This window comes from Euwallacea fornicatus, chromosome 23 (assembly GCF_040115645.1).
Source record: "Euwallacea fornicatus isolate EFF26 chromosome 23, ASM4011564v1, whole genome shotgun sequence".
Lineage (NCBI taxonomy): Eukaryota > Metazoa > Arthropoda > Insecta > Coleoptera > Curculionidae > Euwallacea > Euwallacea fornicatus.
In genome coordinates, this window is record NC_089563.1 from 2261689 (window position 1) to 2280610 (window position 18922).

Genomic DNA, 18922 nt, shown 5'->3' on the forward strand with positions numbered 1-18922 from the left:
GTACGTAATTTGATTGTTTATTATTTTTTGTGCATTTTATACTAAACATGTAGTGCCGCCTCTTCTTCTGATTACTGCTTCACACCTCCTTGACAGACTTAAAAATAAGTATCCATGGCTAAGTTAACTAATTTAATGCTATATTTCCGTGATCCCCAATTACAGTTTATTTAAAACTCTAAGGGGTACCTGCAAAGCTCTAACTTGTCGAGTTGTCCCATAAACGTTCGATGGGGTTCAGATCAGGATTTCTTGCTGGCCAAGGCAACATTTGAATTTCAACATCTTGGAGATAATTTTGTATTACTCCTGCCACATATGGACGTGTATTATCGTATATCATTAAAAATTCTTCACCGATAAAACGGGCATATAAACACTACATGGGGTTCTGAAATGCCTTCTAAAATGTGTTCTGTATCGGCGGGCTGTCAAATTACTGTTCTGAAGCACATTTAACTCCGTGCGACCTTCCACACTAATACCCCTCATATATATGTATACATATATAATGTTGCATTGGGCGTATCGCTCTCCAGGACGTCGAGATACTCTCCTACGACGATCATCACTAAAAAGGAAACATCGAGACTCATTCGCAGAGTACGTTGCCCCATTGATGATCCCCCCAATCTTGGTGCTCTCGGGCAAATTAAAGACGCTGTCTTCGAAGTTTTGCCGTCAATAGAGGACCGCATGCAGTCCTATTGGGAGTAACGTTCCTTTCTACCAATTTTTTTCTCATTGTACCTTAAATTATATAAAAGTCATATCGACAAGAATCTTCTGCAGCAGCGCAGTACTCGTAATGAATTGAGTTCATCAAGTTTTCGGTCGCAAAAACCGATCTTGTTTATTCGTTGTACACTTTTATTGGCTTTGTTCCAGGTTTTCTTTGATTACTACCAGCCTCTTGAAACCTATACCTAAGCTTTGTCTCTAGAGGCAGTTCCGGGTCATCGCAAGTTGGAAGAGGATCTCAAGGTTTTTTAGTGGGTAGGCACCTAGGTAAATCATTCACTGCCCAGCCGTCAGAGCAACAGACCCGGTGTCTTTAGATTTTTCCTTGGGACAAAAACATTTTGGAAAAAAATGGTTCTGAGGTCGTAGATTGTGCCACTTCCGCAAATTCCACAACAGTTGCCCATTCTTCCGGAGGATTTCTCCTCTCGTAGATATTTTGGGCCATACATCAACTAAACAAAGCTAAATGATGACGTATAAAACATTCAAGCCAAAACTGCTGAAATAACATTTTTTAATTTTTTTAAAACAGCTGTTGTTATCTCACAAATAAATAAGTAAAAAATTATGAAAAAATTTTAAGAGTCATAAAGAAATGATTTAAAATTACTAGTGCCCATTATAAATATATATAAGACACCCTGGAAGACCGACAAATTCTTAATTTTTTTTAGTTCTTAACAATTAAATTTCTTAAATTTTTAATAAATTATTTGTTTTAGAGTAAGGAACATGCGCACCAAAAATTATTTAAATGAAATCACTTTTACGGAGTGTTCTCTTTTCTGTGTCATGCTGTATATTTCCGAGGGAAGATTTTTCAATTTTACAAATCGTGCGTTAATTTTGCGATGCTGATAATCAGGAAAGTCGTTTTTGTTTCTTTTCTTGTTCTAAAGAATCGTGAATTACATCGTTTGAGTGACTGAGTGAATGATCGACTCAGTGAGCGAAAGTGGGCGGCGCTTAATCATTATTTTGTGAGCAAAAATGGATGTCGCCGATGCGATTCTGGCTCACGCTTTTTGGTGCTCGGCGGTAAGTTCTAAGTGTAGTTTCTTGTGGTTCACAATTAAGTTTTATCAGATCCTTCAGAGCGATACAATTAGAACTTTAGTTGAAAGTCGAAATAATTTGTAATTTTGGCTCTTTTGGAAGGTACTTAGAACCCACTTTGGTCGCGGCCGAAAAATTATATCGTAACTTACGTTGTTTCGAAGATAATTTTTTTTTCAGCAATTCATTATTATTTTTTTTGTATTTCAGATCTCAACTGAGTACGCCTCTACTTCAAATAGAAATTCATTCGATGTAGTTGTGCTTCAAAACTATGGTTTGACGGCCCACCGATACATAAAAGACATTTCTGAACCCCACGTAGCGCCATATGCCTCATTTATCAATGAGGAATTTTTGCTGATGCACGTACAAATTAGGCTCACACGTCGTACGAGTGGTAGAAAATTCTCTCCAATATGTGCAAATTCAAACGTTGCCTTGGCCAACAAGAAGCCCTGATCTGAATCTCATCGAATATTTATTGGACAACGTCGGTCGACAAGCCAGCTTCTTGCAGGTTCCCCCTAAGGACTTAAGTGAGCTGTAATTGAGGATCACGGAAATATAGGATCAAATTGCCCAAGTTGATATTGGAAATTTAATTTCAAGTATGTCAAGGAGGTGCGAAGCAGTAATCGGAGTAAGAGGAGGTAATACACGCTATTCAGTATTCATCAGTTTCTACAAGTAAAAAAATCAAAATTATGTTATTTTTTGGTACGACGTCTATTCATTTGACTATACTCTTTACGGATTCCGCTAAGTTAGTTTGACTGAAAATCATGGTCCTCCTTCGTTACTAAACGTAAAATCTTGACTTTAAATCCATAAAAGCAAAAATGCCTAATATGTTGTCGTGGGGGTGATTGCACGTTGACAATGCAAATTTTTAATTTCTATTTATTAACTAAGAACTTCGAGACAACAATACGATAGAATAATTATGGTTACTGATGCGAAGAAATATTAATACTGATATCCTGTTATGGAGTAAAAACTGTAAAACAACTAACAATAATCAATCAATTGATTTTGATGATTTTTGAATCCTCTTCGTATAAGGCGAACATGCGCCGAACACTCAAAATTAATTTGCACTACACCTCTATAGTTACTCTTCATCCAAATGGTCTTTTTTCGATTAAAATTAGAATCAGACCATGTCGTGCCTTAAGCCACCTGTCAAGTGGGCGCCTGCTCCATGTATGGTCAGTAGATGCAGTAGTTAAGTGGGCGCTCGGTGACGTCAGATATTGTCCGGGCACACCACATTCTGATCAGAATCGAGAAAGTTCTGAATCAGACTCACATTACTTTGATTGTAGTTCCTTTGATGATTTCTAGAGTGAATTAGGAGGGAACGGGGCGAAACACCAAGAAGAGCGAATGTCCATACTAGACTTAAAAATTTGCATAAGTCTAAGCGTATTATGTTACTTAAGTGTTATTGCACAATGTCCTTAAGCACAATAACTCTTTTGAATATTTTACGCCATATTGAGAGAACCCAAATTATTACTTGAGCATTGATTGATTTATTAAGTTGAACTTCTCAAAGCAGAGACCCTCTTTCAAATATACACATTAGAGTGGCACGTGATTGGCTGGTTATCTCGAATTCAAGTAAGAGTTTGGTATTCTGGCCGATTACGCAGTCGCTACTTAATTCTTTTTGGCATTGACCCATACCCATATAAGTCCTTATTCGCAGTCTAGCCGCTTGGCGCACGTACCCATGGGTCCGCTGGGCGACCATGGCACGGAGCCCGAGATGCATGCGAGAAATTGGGTCGAAGAAAAAAATAAGTTGCCGTAAACGAGATGTTGAAGGATGTCGGAATTCTGGGAAGAATTTTGTCATCAGTAAGTAAACATATCATTGAAGAATTGAAATGATTTGATATTTCGGGGGTTATATAGGGTGTCCCACCAGAAACAGCTATCGGGCTTTTTGGGAGAATTATGAATAGCAAAGTTTCAAAAATTTAGTAGTTTGGTGAAAGTTTTGGGGCGACCTCATCCAAAGTATTTTCAATGACGTCATGCTTCCGGTTGTACCGGAAGTCGATACTTGCTGACTTATTTTAAATGGAACATACTATGTTTTAATACGAGTTAATTAATATATTGGCTTTTTTGAATTATTAACAGGGTGTCCCGAAACGCGGGGGCTATTATGCTTCGTTACCGAAACACGAGGTGCCAAAACATAAAAATTAAAAAAAAAAGATTTTAGGGCTCCTTCAGTTTTTAGATATTAAGTTGAAATTTTGTACCCCGCTCGTTAGAACATACACGATTATGATTCACAATTTTTCATCACAATCTATAGGGCAGTACTTTTTCAAGAGCAAGATTTCCCACTTTAAATATTTTTGTTGCTCGCCATTGAATTCTCTGTTCGTTTTTCGGATGTATCACCGCTTTCCAATTATTTACAAAATTATCTAAGCATTCTCGCGATTTTCCCACAAAAAGTTCATATGGTTCGTATGCTCCCATTTCAATTTCTAAATACGTAAATAGGTGCCTAGATATCTACAGGGCGTTCCAGTTTTAACCCGTATAACTTTAATAGCGCATTGAACATCCAAAGATAATGTCAATTTGTTATATAAACCTACGTCAGATAAGGTTTCCTTTTGCAGATACAGGGGGTTTGAAATAAATTTTTTAAAATAGCAAATATAAACTTGTTCAAAAGGGACTAGAGATTTTTTAGCGAAATTTTGGAGGTGTTGATGACTATAAACGACGCTTATGCTTTACTGGAAAAAAATATTTTTTACTTTTTCTAATGGCGTGCCTGCTTCCATGTTAGGGAATATTTTTTTCCGAAAAAGTCGTACATTGCTGGCTTTTGAAAATAAATGAATAAATAAATGAAAATAAAGAATGTCCTTGAAGTCCTTGTTAAATTCCGGGGAAATGGTTGCTCTTGAGATTTTTCATGCGACCACCCGTTTCGTGCATTAAAATGATACATTTTTTGGTACTTTTTTAACTACGAAAAAATTTTAAAAGAGCCTATTTCTCCAGAATTGAATGAGAAATTCAAGAATCATTTTTATTTTCACAAAAACCAGTAACGTACCACTTTTTCTGAAAAAATATCCGTTAATAACAAGGGACGCCACTGAAAAAGCTAAAAAATATTTTTGCTAGTATAACATAAGCGTCGTTTATGGTTGTAAACATCGCCAAAATTTCGTTAAAAAATCTCTAACCTTTTTTGAATAAATTTAATATTTACATTTTTGAAATTAAATTTAAACACCCTGTATTCCCCCAACCAATGCATTATGCCGAAATATCCTCACTTTTCAACTGCAAAAATGTGGTGTTCTAGTCGCAAACAGCTTCACATTTTAACTCTACAAACACATATGCTCTACAAATTTTTTCAAACTCCAAAAAGTCTCACTTTTGCTCTTAACGGTATCCTCTCATTGAACAGGTCTCGTTTGCAAATTCCTAACATCTTCAGCCTAAACCTTCTTACCCAAACCTATTATGTGCAAATTTCCCATTTATGTATCCAGCTGGGAAATACGTAGTTTTATGTAACAAATGGGAATATGACACAAGTTACATAAAATACCATTTCGTAACGAGATTCATATATGTTTTTTTATCTGCAATGTGATGAAGCCTGAAGAAATTTAAATCTACTCAATATGTCTGCTATATGTCTAGGTTGTTGTTGATGATGGGCTCTCTTGTTGAGTGAGTTAGGAAATGAAAATACTGGGTTGCGTTACGTAACTAGTTAGGAAATGAAATGTACCACTAGTTGTAATTAAAAAACTGTCACTTTGATTTTTTTTTGTTCGTGTCTGTTAAAATATCCACCACTACGAGACTAATGTCGGTGTCGGGTTAATGATTGAAATTTACTCCAAAACCTCTCTATTGTGAAATCGGGGGTGAGACTAAGTGAGACCCGACCTCCGTGTCATGCAGCTACGATCATAATCAATTTTTTAGCAAATGGTGGCAACGTGGCATTGGACCATTCGTACCTGCCTAATGCACTGTTTGTAACTGCTGGAAACTGTTCAATTGGATTTCAAATGGGGAATTTTGGGTGAATCCAGGGAATTTTACGAAAACTTCTTCGATAAAGTAGAACTAATTTACCTGAAACCGAAATTATTCGTTACTGTAAACCTGCGTGTTGCCTCCACACCCGGATTCATCTAAATCAATCAACAGCAAATACAAATTTCAACTTTATTTCGTACCCACTCAACCATGCCGTTTAGAGACATCTTAATGGCATAATCCATCCAAATAAGCCAAAACTCATACTAGCCTTTAACCATATTTTCATTTAAAAAGCGTTTCATAACAGAACTACAATTACGCAATTGAATACGAAAATGATAAATCCTTTTAAACAAATGTCGAAAGTAACAGCACATTTTAGGGCCCTGCCAATCAACAAGTTTTTTTCATGACTTTTTCTGCTTGAATAATCCAATAAGCTCATGTCTGTTTTGGGAGGCAAACATGCGCGTTGGGAACGAAAGTTGAGTCTTACAGAATTCGGGACCATCTGCGTCGATTATACTGAAAGAAAAAAATTCCTTTGGATATCTCTTTCTGGCTCATTAAAATGGTACCACGAAGGTTGCATGGACTGATAATGTTGCTGTCGCATAATTACTAACGATTAAATTTTAACACTCGACTATATCAGAATTCGTCACGTTTCTCCATGGATCCGGCGGAGGCCTCATAAATCCAGAAGTCCACCCACACGATCTTCGGCTACCCTGAGTGCGTCTAAATATAACAGTGTGACATAGCCGGAGCGCTCGGCCATGAAGGTGTTAATAATCGGTCCATATGGGATGCTGATGGTCACCCACCATGGACGGACCACGATCGGGCGGCACTGCGGTACCGCTTCAGTCGACCACCGGCTTGCGATTAAACGAGATTCCCATGAGAAGTCGATAAAGAGCATACCTCTAACACTTTTTTTTTGTTTAATACTTGTACAGTCGTTAACGAATCAGACTGGAGTTGTTAATTTTGTTTGGAACTTTGTTTTGCTTAGTGGACAGTGGCCATTAATTTTCTGTTTTCGAACCGGGATTGGCGCAATAATAATTGTACCTTTAAGCGGTACATTTATCCCCAGGTGGTTAGATTAGGTAAGTACTACTTTTAGCAATTTCTCGTAAAAAAATTTCCCTGAGCCGCCTGAAGAAATGTTTTGGGGGATTCCCTTAGCGATCAAAATCTCTAGAGCCAAAACTCGTTCTCAACTACAATATTTCAAGCGCAATTGATTTTTTTTTCGTTTCTGAGGAATGATCACGCAAAGAATTCAAAAGGGAAGTTTCCAAGATCATTACCTCCAGCGTGTACAAAACACCGCAAACTGGTCCTCACTTATTTCCTGATTAATGTATTAACTTTGATAATTTGCCAAACCTACACACAACAATATTTATTACAGCTATTTGCCATTTAATAAGATCATTACGTTACTTTTGAGTCTAAAATTAACATGTTATAATCTAATATATGCAACAATTTACGGTTTAACTGTAGTTCTGAGCAAAAAAGGCCAGACAGTGGTCTAGTTGCCGCAATTACTATCAAAACGCAATGAGAAACGCAGCAGGTGGTGTAGGCTTAATTAATTATGTATTTTGCCATTAGGTAAGTTCTATTTTGTCGAAACAGCCTTAGGAAAATTCCCTGAAAATGCGTGAAATTCATTTCAAATGGATTTTCTCGGTTCCCAGCAATTAAGAAAAACCGAAGGTTGAAATGACAACGCTGCCCGTCTGGAGCTGTTGTAAGGGATGGAGGGCTACCTGCGGTTTTAACATCAGAAGAGTGAATGCAGGAGCGCCACATTGGCATCTTTATTTCAAATTGCTGATGATTAAGCTCTCGAAATATTTTTAGAAATTCTAATTTTTCCCGAGAAAGAACTTGTAAGCATAGCGGGAAATGGTTCGTTTGAAAGAACGTACAGGCTTGACAGTATCATATTAGCGTCATTCTGAGTTACTGGAAAAATTTGATGAGGGTCCAGAGTGATTCTCGCAGCTCTTTCCTTGGGAAATTTCAGATTTTAGAAAATTCTAATGTTTTTAGGTGTAAAGGCGCACTTGAATATCGCAAGTCCGTTATGCGTGCATTTGTATATTTCTAAAAGCAGCACCCTATATATTAGCCTACTTTCTTCGCCTGCTTGAAGAATACTTCGTGTTCACATCCCTATTTCAGATTTTCGATGATTTTCATTTCAAAATAGGACGCTAATTCAATCCTTTTGAGGGACCAATCTTTAAGTAATTTGAGATAGAGCCATGAAATTTTCGCGTTCCATTTAGGTATCTTGCTTCCGTTTTTGAAACTCTCAGAACGCACTATACCATCAAACCATGGTATCATCTCATAGGAGCAGCTTCAGTATAAGTTCCCTGGAAACGTCCAACAATTTGAAGTCGCGTATATCAGCTTCGATAATTTATTTGAAATTTATAAATATATATAACGGCGTTATCGAATAAGTATACGATATTTCACAGGGTAATTTTTGAAGTAGTTTCAAGATGGAAAGTTCTTATAAAAACGCGTCCCAGCTCGTTTGGTTTTCAAAATACGGGGTATCGAAGTTGAAAAAAAGGATCAACAACAAAGGACTCAACAAAATTGATCTTTCGATCTCTTCTAGCTGATTTTACAAAATTTCGTATCCAGGGGGGTTTATTGGGACGAGAAATTTCCCAACAATATAGTTGCATCTTCTAGAGGGCGCCACAAGCGGCCATTAGAATATTTTCAATGTTTGTCTGATGTGTTCTCGAAAGAGAATAAATTTTAAAAAATCGAAAAATTAGACTAGAAAAAGAAGGGAAGTTGAAGTAAACCGACACTTATAAATTTAATCTATCAGTTCGGAGAAAATTATTTTAATTGTTTATAATTTTTTTATGGCTTTAAACCTAAATTGTGAGGAAGACGCGGCTCTGTAAGAAAATTACTGTAATCATTTTTCTTCAAAAAATGGCAAATTTTACTAATTCAGAACTAATCGACATACATTTTACAAATGGGCTTGCTAATGGGGATGCGAACCAGGCGAAACAAAAAAGTAGTAGCTGCTTAAAGGCGTCCTAATGATCGCTCGTGGCGCCCTATAAAAGATACAATTAAATCCTTGATGAACTTGAATTTCTCATATCAAAAAACCTTTGCACACGAAATTACATCAAACGATCTGGGAGAAGTCGAAAAATACTAAGGAAAATGTGATTTATTTTTCGCGCACTTATTCTATAACGCTCTGTATATTTACCAAACTTTTTGAATTTTCACCCAAATCAGACTCCCCTTCGGATAAATTGAAGTTTGACTTGGTTTACACAACGTTTCTTTAGTCACTCACGTGAGTGAGAGACATATAAACGGCCGTAGACATGATCTTAGTGCATTCCATAATTTGATGCCCGTATTCCATCAACTTCTTCAGCTCCGCCTTCTCGTCATATTTGGCAGTCTTCTTGTGTACTTGAATGCTGTACATGTACTCGATGGACTGCCCTCCTTGCAATTTTATGAAATCTATCAAATGGCCGTATTTGATGCCTTGGATATCACAAAGGTTGCCGTATCGGAAGTTCCGTCCTCTGATGGAGGATGTGCCTTTTTTGGCGATCTCCTTATGGTTGGCGGTATCTTCCGTAGGACCTGCCCAAAAGCCGAACGGATAACATACGGATTCCCCATTTTCTCTTAAGGAAATCAGGAGTTTGATTGGAAACAAGTAATTGATTACTCCTATTAGAGCCTGAGTCTCGGGAGAGGTTTTGACGTAGTTTTCTTTCCAGCTTTTTATTTTTTCTGGAATTAAGTTTGGCGTTAACTTACTGATATTTATGAAACTGAACATTTTCCTCACCCAGAAATACAGTTGTGTTCATGTTCTTCATGTCATTTGCGCCAAGAATTACAGGGAAGTTCATGCTCAAATCCATATGAACATGCAGAGCTTCGTTCTGCTCTTCGCTCCCGCCACGTTTTCCTTTAGCTTTTAGGTGTGCGTGATCAAGATTCTTGTCCAGCTTTGCAGACTCGACATCCCTCTTCTTCCCCTTGTTTGTTGTCTTCTTATTCTCAAACTTAGTCCCATCATCGCTGCTCCTTTTGTCGAGAGTAGAAGAATCCTTTTTCCTACTTTCTCTCCGACTGGTTTCAGCTTTGCCCCTAACGAACTGGTCATAAGCGTCAGGATTTCCACAAGGGGCGACGAAGTAATCCATAATTTTAATGTAAGACTGATTTTTGCACAAATAGTCGATTATGTAAATCGCATTTGAGACTGCGAACGTGTCCTCGCCCTTCAGCCCTGCTTCGACGAAGGTGGCGAATTTCATATGGGCCGAAGAGGCTGCATCTGTGGTTATTAGTACCAGATAAATGGACCTGCCTAAAATGTTGCAATGTAGATTTTTAAACTATTGCAATTTCTTATCAATTTCCAACCTTGGGCTGATCGGCCTATGGTTACTACGTTTACAGTTTTAGGGTAGTCGGTTTTAATTTTGGTCAAAAAGTCTTCAATTTGGGAATAGTTTAGAAAATGGTCGTGAAATTCCTCGTACTTCCTGCAGGAGAATCGGAAACGTTCCACAGTTGCTTCACTTTGAGTGTCATTTCTCAGTTCAGGGTTTTTCCCCGGACTTTTTTCCATTGAGTTCGCGCGTCTTGTTGAGGTTTGCTTCGTTGGTTCCTTGTATTTTTGCTTGCGTTTGCTTTTTCTGGATTTTGATGCACAGTTTCCTCCTTTATATCGTTTATTCGGTGACATCGCTTTGATTTTTGCCTTGCGAATTGAAACGTCACTGGTGTATGTGCATTCAACCTAGAGAAGTGATGCGTAGTGAAGTATCTTAAAGTTTTGCTGGTTTACCGTGTAATTACCGTGCTTCCGATGTTCCATAAATTAATTATTCTGAATTATTATATTGATTAGAAATGGAACGAGTGCCTTCATTAGTATCATGTATTTGAAAAACTGTAAGGAGCGGGCCACAAAGCACATTATTTTATTTTGCTCTGCGTATACAGGGTGTCCCACGAATATGGGCCTCTATTTATATCTTGAAAACTATGGCCGGGAAAAAGTTTAATTTAGGATGTCATAGTAAAATGGAAGTGACCTATTGACGAAAAATATTGCAACGAACATACCACTTCCGGTTGTACTGGAAATGAATGTCAACTCACTTATTTTAAATGAACCACCCTGTAGATTATACCAGATTTCGATTCTGCGGAATACAATGAACATTTTTCAGGTATAACGTTCTATACCTAAACTCTAAATTTATCGAAGGGACGATTTTCTGATATTGATAGTTTAAACATTGTTTATTGTATCGTTGTGTGTAAAATTATCTATTCATTTATCTTATACCGGGAAGTGGTAGTTTCATGAAAATATTTTTAATCAATGGCTCACCTCCACTTTAGTATGATGCCCGAGTGTCAACTTCTTCCCTGCTGCGGTTTTTAAGATACAGATAGAGACGCATATTCGTGGGATACCCTGTATTGTGTGTCCTTTTATTAAACGGATATTGTCCGCTTTGGAAATTTACTCTCTTATCAGGTGTCCACCTAAATGTCCCAAAAAAAGGATTCCATATTTCAAAATTCCACCACAGTAAGGACCTTCCTATTATATATGTTCAAAACCTTACCACCTCGCGTTTCTAGTAAATAATTTTAGTTTCTACATAGTATTTCCATTATCTGTTCAATTTCTATTAATTTTAATAACTTTCCATCATTAGAACGGATTTTTTTTTATTGACTATAAAGCTAAGAAATGATGAAATAACAGTAATTAAGTTTCATTAAAGTATTGTTGTATTGGATGTGAAAGTAACTATAGCCAATCAGAGTCGGATTAATTCACCACCTCTTTAATGATATTTTTTTATTCTTTATTGACACAATTTTGCTTCAACTAATATGCTAATAAAGTAACGAACAGAAATATCATAAAAATATACAAGGGCAAAAAAGTTAAATAGAAACTGTTAGCTGTACGCACAACAGAGCATAATAATTGCATATTATGTTAGTGTACAATATAATGTTGTTCACAAATCCACATAAAAATCGTATTTTAGAACGGGAGTTAAACTATTCCATTATTAATTTATACAATTGTGATTTATAATTTATTATTTTTGCGTCATCTTTATTTGTATTTTGAAATTTTTAATGTCGAAAAATTTATATGGCATCAATCCCCTCGTTCGAGTTTGCACCACATTGCCTTAATTATAAAATTAAATAGTAAAAATTAACTGAACATAACATTTTTTCCATATAAAAAGAAAAAATACTCATAAAACCTTAAATAAAAAAGTTTTCCCGAGCCGGTTCTGAACCAGCGACCTGTTAGTGTTTACAAATCACGTTTTCGCTGCAGTCCACCCCTTGTCAACTGAACCATCGACAATCGTTCCTTTCGCTTGGCACAGCACCATAGTCTTCCACACGTAACGTTTTCGCTTTTTCACGAAGAATTTAATTGGATATGAATCCGTCGTTTCTCGATTTTGATTTTATTTGAAAATTCATTAATAGTAATGAATAAGCAAGACGCGATAACCGAAAATGAAATTGTCCAAGATTAGCGAATATTTGCGATTTTTTTTTTCATAAAATATAAGTCATTTCTGCACCCGAAACTTGTAGAGAGTGAGCTTTACCGCACACCGACTTGCCGTTAAATAATGAATGACCCAACGCCTTCGTCATTACATCAATTTGCAACACAAATTTGCATTTAAATGACTGCAATGATTAATTATTCCAAATTTTCTTGCTGAATGGAATCAACCACGTCGCCTCTATACTCCTTGCGAACAAGTTGAACGGTGAACCTGCACCGTTTCAGTTGAATGAAAGATTTGTTTTCTGGGAAAAATTAACGCCCAGCAACTCTTTAACATAAAACTCCTTATTTAAATTTTGCTTTGTCTGATGAAAACTTTGTTGGTTCTTAAAATTTTTTGCCATCGGCTATCGGTACCACGCTCTCAGCCCGTTGAAAGGTGAGCGTCTCCATATTCGTCTTATTTTCCACCTGATCGGAACTTGTTTTATAGTACACCCACAGGATCTGAGTCAGAGATAGGTCGAAGGAACACAGTAGGTATTGAAGTAGCTGGCAAACAACGTTAAACGTTAATTAAATGCCGTCAAAAAACAGAAACAACCGCCTAATTAATCTCGCATGTTACCCATGGGCATAACCCAATTTGCCCAAAAATGGAAGCCGCTTGTTATCGCTTATACGGAGTGAAGTTAACACTGATCTTAAAATTATGCAACTATTCAATGTTACCCTGTACATAAATTGCGTTATTGGAATTCACAGAATACTAAACGATCAGTGACGATTTTTTTTCTTGTCGGGTGAAAGTCAATTTGACCCATTATCCTTCTGAGGGATGTTGACGTAACACGCCCGAAAAGGGCTTGAGGGTTTACGTAAATACAGTTTCTGCGAAGAGTTGCTACTTCAGCTGTGAGTTGCAGGATGCCCCAGATCCAAGTTTCCACTTTGCTTTGCTCTTAATTTGAGTTATCAGTAATCCTAGATAACTCACTAAGTTAGCATCAGCTAAAAATCAAACACATAATACGTTTGCTAATATGTTATTTCGATATATGACAAATCCTCAAAAACAACAGAATTGCTGATGCAATTGCGGGTTATGTCCAATCTTTTTTTTTTTATAATAAAATTAAATCATTCGGTTTGGTTAACGTTAACGATGGACGGGTCACCATCTGTGAATCGCATGGGACTAACTGGACGCTTCTGAAGCTTCCTGAAAAGTTGTTAACCGATTTAACTGCACTACGCACTTTCTTGGGCATATCCTCCCTTATTTTGTCATTTCTTACATGATGTTCGATGATGGTAATTATTTACTAAAGGGTTTTCTGATTCTTGGAAGGATTAGAGGAAATTCATGAGCAAGCTTTTGGACAAAGAAATAATGCCGGAGAGCAGATTAACAGAACAATCCGGAAACACACAATAAACACCGCGTAATCTGAACGAAGTCAGATAAGTAGATTATAAATAAACACAGGGTGTTTCAGGAAAAAATATCCATCCTGAATATCTTTTCTGCTATTTGATAACAAAAAAGAGAAAAAAAATGTCTACTTGGATAGGGAGAGGAATATCATTTAGCGAAAAAGTTGTCTTCGATATGTCACCCCTCTACCCCTGAGAACCGCCCCTTTGAACTTTTTGGTTTGTGTTATACCTAGTTTGAGAAGTAATTTTATTCCCCATGTCACCAAGCTTTTATTTTTTATTTTTGTTCGTCGGTCTTGGGGGAATTAAACAAAAACCAAATAACCTTATTTTAGGCATTTTTACTGACATTCTATTTATTTTATCGTAGCAAATGTTGAAAGTGACCTCCATTGAGTTACATGCACATGTGCAACTGACCCTCAAAATGTCGTCACACATTATCCAACATTTTTGGTGTTATTGACCTGCACTCTTCGACTCTTCGGGCATGTAATCCGAGGGAATCAAATTGTGTGTCATAGATTTTGGTCTTCGAATATCTCTATAAGAAAAAATCCAGGTGACTAAAGTCAGGGGATCTCGCGAGCCACTCTACTGCATCTCTTCTAGCAATCCATCTTTCAGAAAATGCTTCTTCCGGAAATTCTCGGAGAGTAGCAATGTATTGTGGAGGGATTTCATCTCATCGAAAAACTAGTTCTTGTTCTTAGGAGCAGGGATTTTGTTTAAATATTTCAGTTATCCAGGGAAACATGGCTTTTTGTAGGAGTTATAGGTAATTTTCTCCATTTAAGCTTCCGGAAATGGGAGAAGGTCCTACAATGAGATTACCCAAAATTCCTGCCCAAACCTTCAATTTTTGAGGTTGTTGAGCATGGGTCTTTCGGACTAAATGAGTATTGACGTCACTCCGGTCACGACAGTTATGTCTATTAGCTTCACCATTTAAATAGAACGAAGATTCGTCAGAAAATGTCATATTATACAACAAATGTCTGTTTAAATGTGCCATGTTACTAAAGAATTCGCGGGATTCTATTCAAAGTTCGAAATCATAATTGTTCAATTCCCGTTCTGGTTTTATGACATGAGGACGAAATTTTACTTCTTTTAAAGTTCTATGAATAGTTGTTTTTTGAAACGACGCATTCCTCAGCGATCTCTCGTACAGGTGGTCTGTGGTTGTCCACTTGAACGCGTTCAAGAATCGGAACTTGGACTGCACCACCTCTCACTGGGAGGTCAAATTCGCGTTTTTTATTTTGGATGGAATCAATCTTATCAAATTTTATTAGCAAATTAGATACATAACGGTAAAACACCATTTTGTCGAGATGATTCAAATCGAAGACACGAGTTACCACTCTTGGAGAATCCTTGTTTCTGTAACAGAGGCTCACAATCTCGATTCTCCATTGTAGCGTGTGAACCGTTTTAATCAGATCAAAAACTGAACGAACTGCAAAGTGCTGTCTTGCCACGAAATACCAAAACCACTAAGTGCAAAAAAATATCAATAAATTGTTCCTCCAAAAGAATTAGGGTTTATCGATTTTAAATGGAATGTTGGAAATGTTATTGTTATTAATAAATAAAAATTGAAAAAATAAAAGCTTCGGCGTGCAGAAAGCTAAACTACCTTTCAGGCGAGGCATAACACAATCTCCCCTCCAATTTTAAAATGTTAAAGGGCCGATTTCCAGAGGTGAAGGGATGACATTTCGAAAAGAAATTTTTTGTCAAATAATGCCCCCTAGACCGCCCCCCACCCCCCATCAAAGTTGACGTGTTTTAGCGTTTTTTTTTACAAAAAACAGGAAAGATACTTGGAGTGCACACTTTTCCCTTAGACACCGTGTATAATTCAAATAGGCATGTAAATGAAAAAATAGAGCTTTCTGATAAGGCAAATACAAGAAGAGGATAACCGAAGAAAGATAATAGGCAGGAGGTACTTTTACAGTGAAAAAATGAATTAAAATAAAATTCTTCACGGTTTAGATAATCTTGTGCTTTACGAAGACTCAGCAGTTACTGATGTAATGTGAAGCGTGGCGCAACGCAATATTTCTCTGGACTAAGCGCTGGACAAAATCGAAAATTTTTTCATTTTGTATGTGGCCGACCCGAACTCCAATGGAGCCCCCAGCAATGAGAGTAAAAGAAGGTTAAGGTCATTAAGGCGACAAGGCATATAAAACACTTTATATCACGATGTTTTACAGCAACCATATTTGGATAATAGCCATGACTGGGCTTTTTCATATTGAAAACTTGTTTGCATTTTAATTAGCACCTTTATTTAGTAGAAAATTATAACATGATCAACGCTCAAAGAAGGATTTGACCGTTCGTTCGCACCATTTTGTCCAGTTTCCAGCACTGCGATTGCAGAAATGCATATAGCAACCTAGAACTAATATATCAAAATATTTATTATTTATTTTGGACGAGATTACATGAAGCTGCAGTCTATCCATTGGCATATTTAATCTTCACATCCTACGTCCTTTGAGTAGGAGCTGAGATAAATATCATTAAATGTTTATAAATATACCGCATGCACATTAGGTTCAACACTTAAAAGGAAAATAATAGAGTCTGCGAAAATAAATGGGTACAAATGTCGTTTTAATAAATCAAACCATTAGTGACATCATGGAACACAAACGTTTAAACCTATATTTACCTAGTTACATAGTTTTGGACGTGGGTGTGAACAATAGATTATATTTAATGAGAACTGCCATGATTTGAGAATTCGTTGATTCCTAGTAAACATTGCAAGAATAATGGATTTTGAAATTTTTCTTGACACTATTGAAGAGCGGACAATGACTCACATTAATTAAATTAGCATCTCAGGCAAATAAAATGAAAACCATTAATAATTCATCGGTCATGCGCCGGTCTAAATGTGTACCAATGCATTCGCCAAATGTCAAGAAATGATATACTTAAATTACTCAATGATGTTTTAATATGAAAGGCACGTATAAGAAGAATTGAAATAAAAGAAGAGACGTGAGGCATTTACTTAAATTACTTACATTATTTTTCTTACAGGCTTTCTTGTAAAGTTAGGCCATGTCGGCCGAAACAGTGGACGTTGCACGAATCAAAGATGAGGACGTTTTACGACGCATGGTAAGAAATTAAACATTTTCGATTATTCATTTGATAACTTCTTCGTCCAAATTGTAAAATTCTTTGAAAGTTCATTAGCTTTGAGGTCTTTCACATTCCACTTCTTTCATGCGAAACTAATTCCAGTGGCAAGAAACCGAGGATTTTGGCCGGAAAAAGGAAATACGATCACATATGTACAAACTAAGAGAAGCGCGCTTGAAAGACTTCTACACCTCCTCTGACGTGAATACCGAGGTTCACAAATCCACCATGTCTGCCACCCACAACGTGTCTAAAACGAACGTCGCAACCAGTCATACCGATTCACTTGGAGATCAAAGCTATGTTACTCTGAAAAGCAAGGAAGTGAGAGATTCGGAGAGCCCTACGAGGGATACATATAAGTCTATAGGTGGGTAGAACATTTCTTATTTTCCCTTCACAACTCATTTACTTCAGCTAAACATCAAGACCAAGGATGGAACGTTCAAACCTCCCACGAAAAGAGCCAGGATGGTAAAACTCACACTTCGACTCACTTAGCTACGACATCCGGAAGTCAGCAAATCGATGGAGGAAGTGTGAACTATGTGGCAAAAGTTCAGGAAAAATCCTCAGTTTTCCAAGACGGGAATGACAAGAACTTTACCAGAGCCGCAGGCACTTGTTCTTCCTCTATAGTGCACCAAGAAGCTTCTGGAGGGGATGAGCATTCCAATTACCGCTCCACCAGCAGCAAAACTTCCTCATCTTCCCAGTACATCTCAGAGAGCAAAACTGAGGAAATCCAACCAACCGTCACCATAACCAGAGACGTGCCATACACTATCAACGAGGATAACGCTAAGTCAGTATCTGAGAAAACTTACACTACTAATGCCCCTAAAGACCTCAAAGCCCACCCTAATTACATTGAAGGGAAAACCAAGGTAACACAGGAAACTAAAACTTTGGCGGACGGGACTGTGGTAACAACAACGCGATATGAGACGAAGGATGGAAATTCAACTCAGACAGCTACTCACAAGAAATATTCTAATGTGGCATCCTCACATTCTAGTGTTTCCAACAAAAGCGATATACATGAAAGCCGGAATGTTATGAATGAGTCTCAGAATCTTAGGAGAAGTGATCAAAGGGCAGTTGAGTATGTGGTGGAACCTTCTACCAGGAGTCAGCAGCCGTCCAAGAGTGAGAGCATTCATACATCGAAAGTGTTGAAGGACAGTAGAAACGACTCCATAACTGTTGTAAATGATGGGAATTCGCCTTACGAAGTGACTACTAGAACTACCACCACCAAAACTGTCGTTTCAGAAGCTCCACAGACGGTTAAATATGTAGAAATACCAATTGATCAATCTCTTACGTCAAAAACAACTACTATCATAAATAAAGCTCCTGCGACTCATTACACCACAGCTACCCACCATATTACTACTGACTCAAAGCAAAGAACCGATGACCAATTCATAAGCACTGAACGTCAACACGAAGAAGATACTCGTGACACTTCTAAGAGGCCAGAGCCTATTCACACACCCTCTAAGACCCATCCAGCACAAGAACCGTACGTGCAACCTGATAGGAGACAATCCATTAAACCGGGGAAGTCTGAACTTCATGAAAAGGCTATACCTACAGAAGGCCAATATTCTACTACCTACCGCAGCGATTTCACAAACAAAAAGATATCAGTTGAAGTTAGTGCCACTCATGATGCCTTTGCCAGATCCTTAAGATCCATAACTCCAGAGAGGATTTCCAGAAATCAACCCAGAACCAGCAGTAACCAGTCGTTAAGGAGTACTGGTAGTCCCGAGAAAATGAAGTATCCTTCCAGGTAAGATACCTTCCTTGGTTTATCGTATGATAATGTTGGAT

The 18922-nt window shown here is 37.4% G+C and overlaps 2 protein-coding genes across 6 annotated transcripts in view; one reads left to right on the plus strand and one right to left on the minus strand.

Annotated features, from left to right (window-relative positions):
• Nucleotides 1–6712: 6712 nt before the first annotated feature.
• LOC136346514 (serine/arginine repetitive matrix protein 2-like) overlaps nt 6713–18922 on the plus strand; it is a 36884-nt gene continuing 24674 nt past the window's right edge. For 2 of the 3 annotated variants that reach the window (XM_066295713.1, XM_066295714.1), the window contains exons 1-4: nt 6714–6965; nt 16976–17056; nt 17183–17450; nt 17498–18881. In XM_066295713.1, coding sequence (XP_066151810.1) covers nt 16997–17056; nt 17183–17450; nt 17498–18881 — 1712 coding nt within the window. In that variant the 5' untranslated portion in view covers nt 6714–6965; nt 16976–16996. Of the gene's footprint in view, nt 6966–16975; nt 17057–17182; nt 17451–17497; nt 18882–18922 lie in introns of all 3 variants that reach the window. The other variant, XM_066295715.1, reaches the window with a different exon arrangement.
• Nucleotides 7455–11577, minus strand: LOC136346503 (carboxypeptidase B-like). Of its 3 annotated transcripts, XR_010733312.1 has the most exons (5): nt 10318–10756; nt 9734–10261; nt 9131–9675; nt 7938–8252; nt 7455–7882 (listed from the first exon to the last, which is right to left on the minus strand). XR_010733312.1 is itself a non-coding variant. In XM_066295697.1 (4 exons), exons 2-4 carry the CDS (start codon nt 10640–10642, stop codon nt 9209–9211), a joined length of 1320 nt encoding a protein of 439 aa, XP_066151794.1. In that variant the 5' UTR covers nt 10643–10696; nt 11383–11577; the 3' UTR covers nt 8284–9208. The 3 variants fall into 3 exon arrangements, 1 of the variants encoding a protein (XP_066151794.1); XR_010733311.1 differs by having other exon boundaries at nt 7455–8252; XM_066295697.1 differs by lacking the exons at nt 7455–7882; nt 7938–8252 and adding an exon at nt 11383–11577 and having other exon boundaries at nt 8284–9675; nt 10318–10696.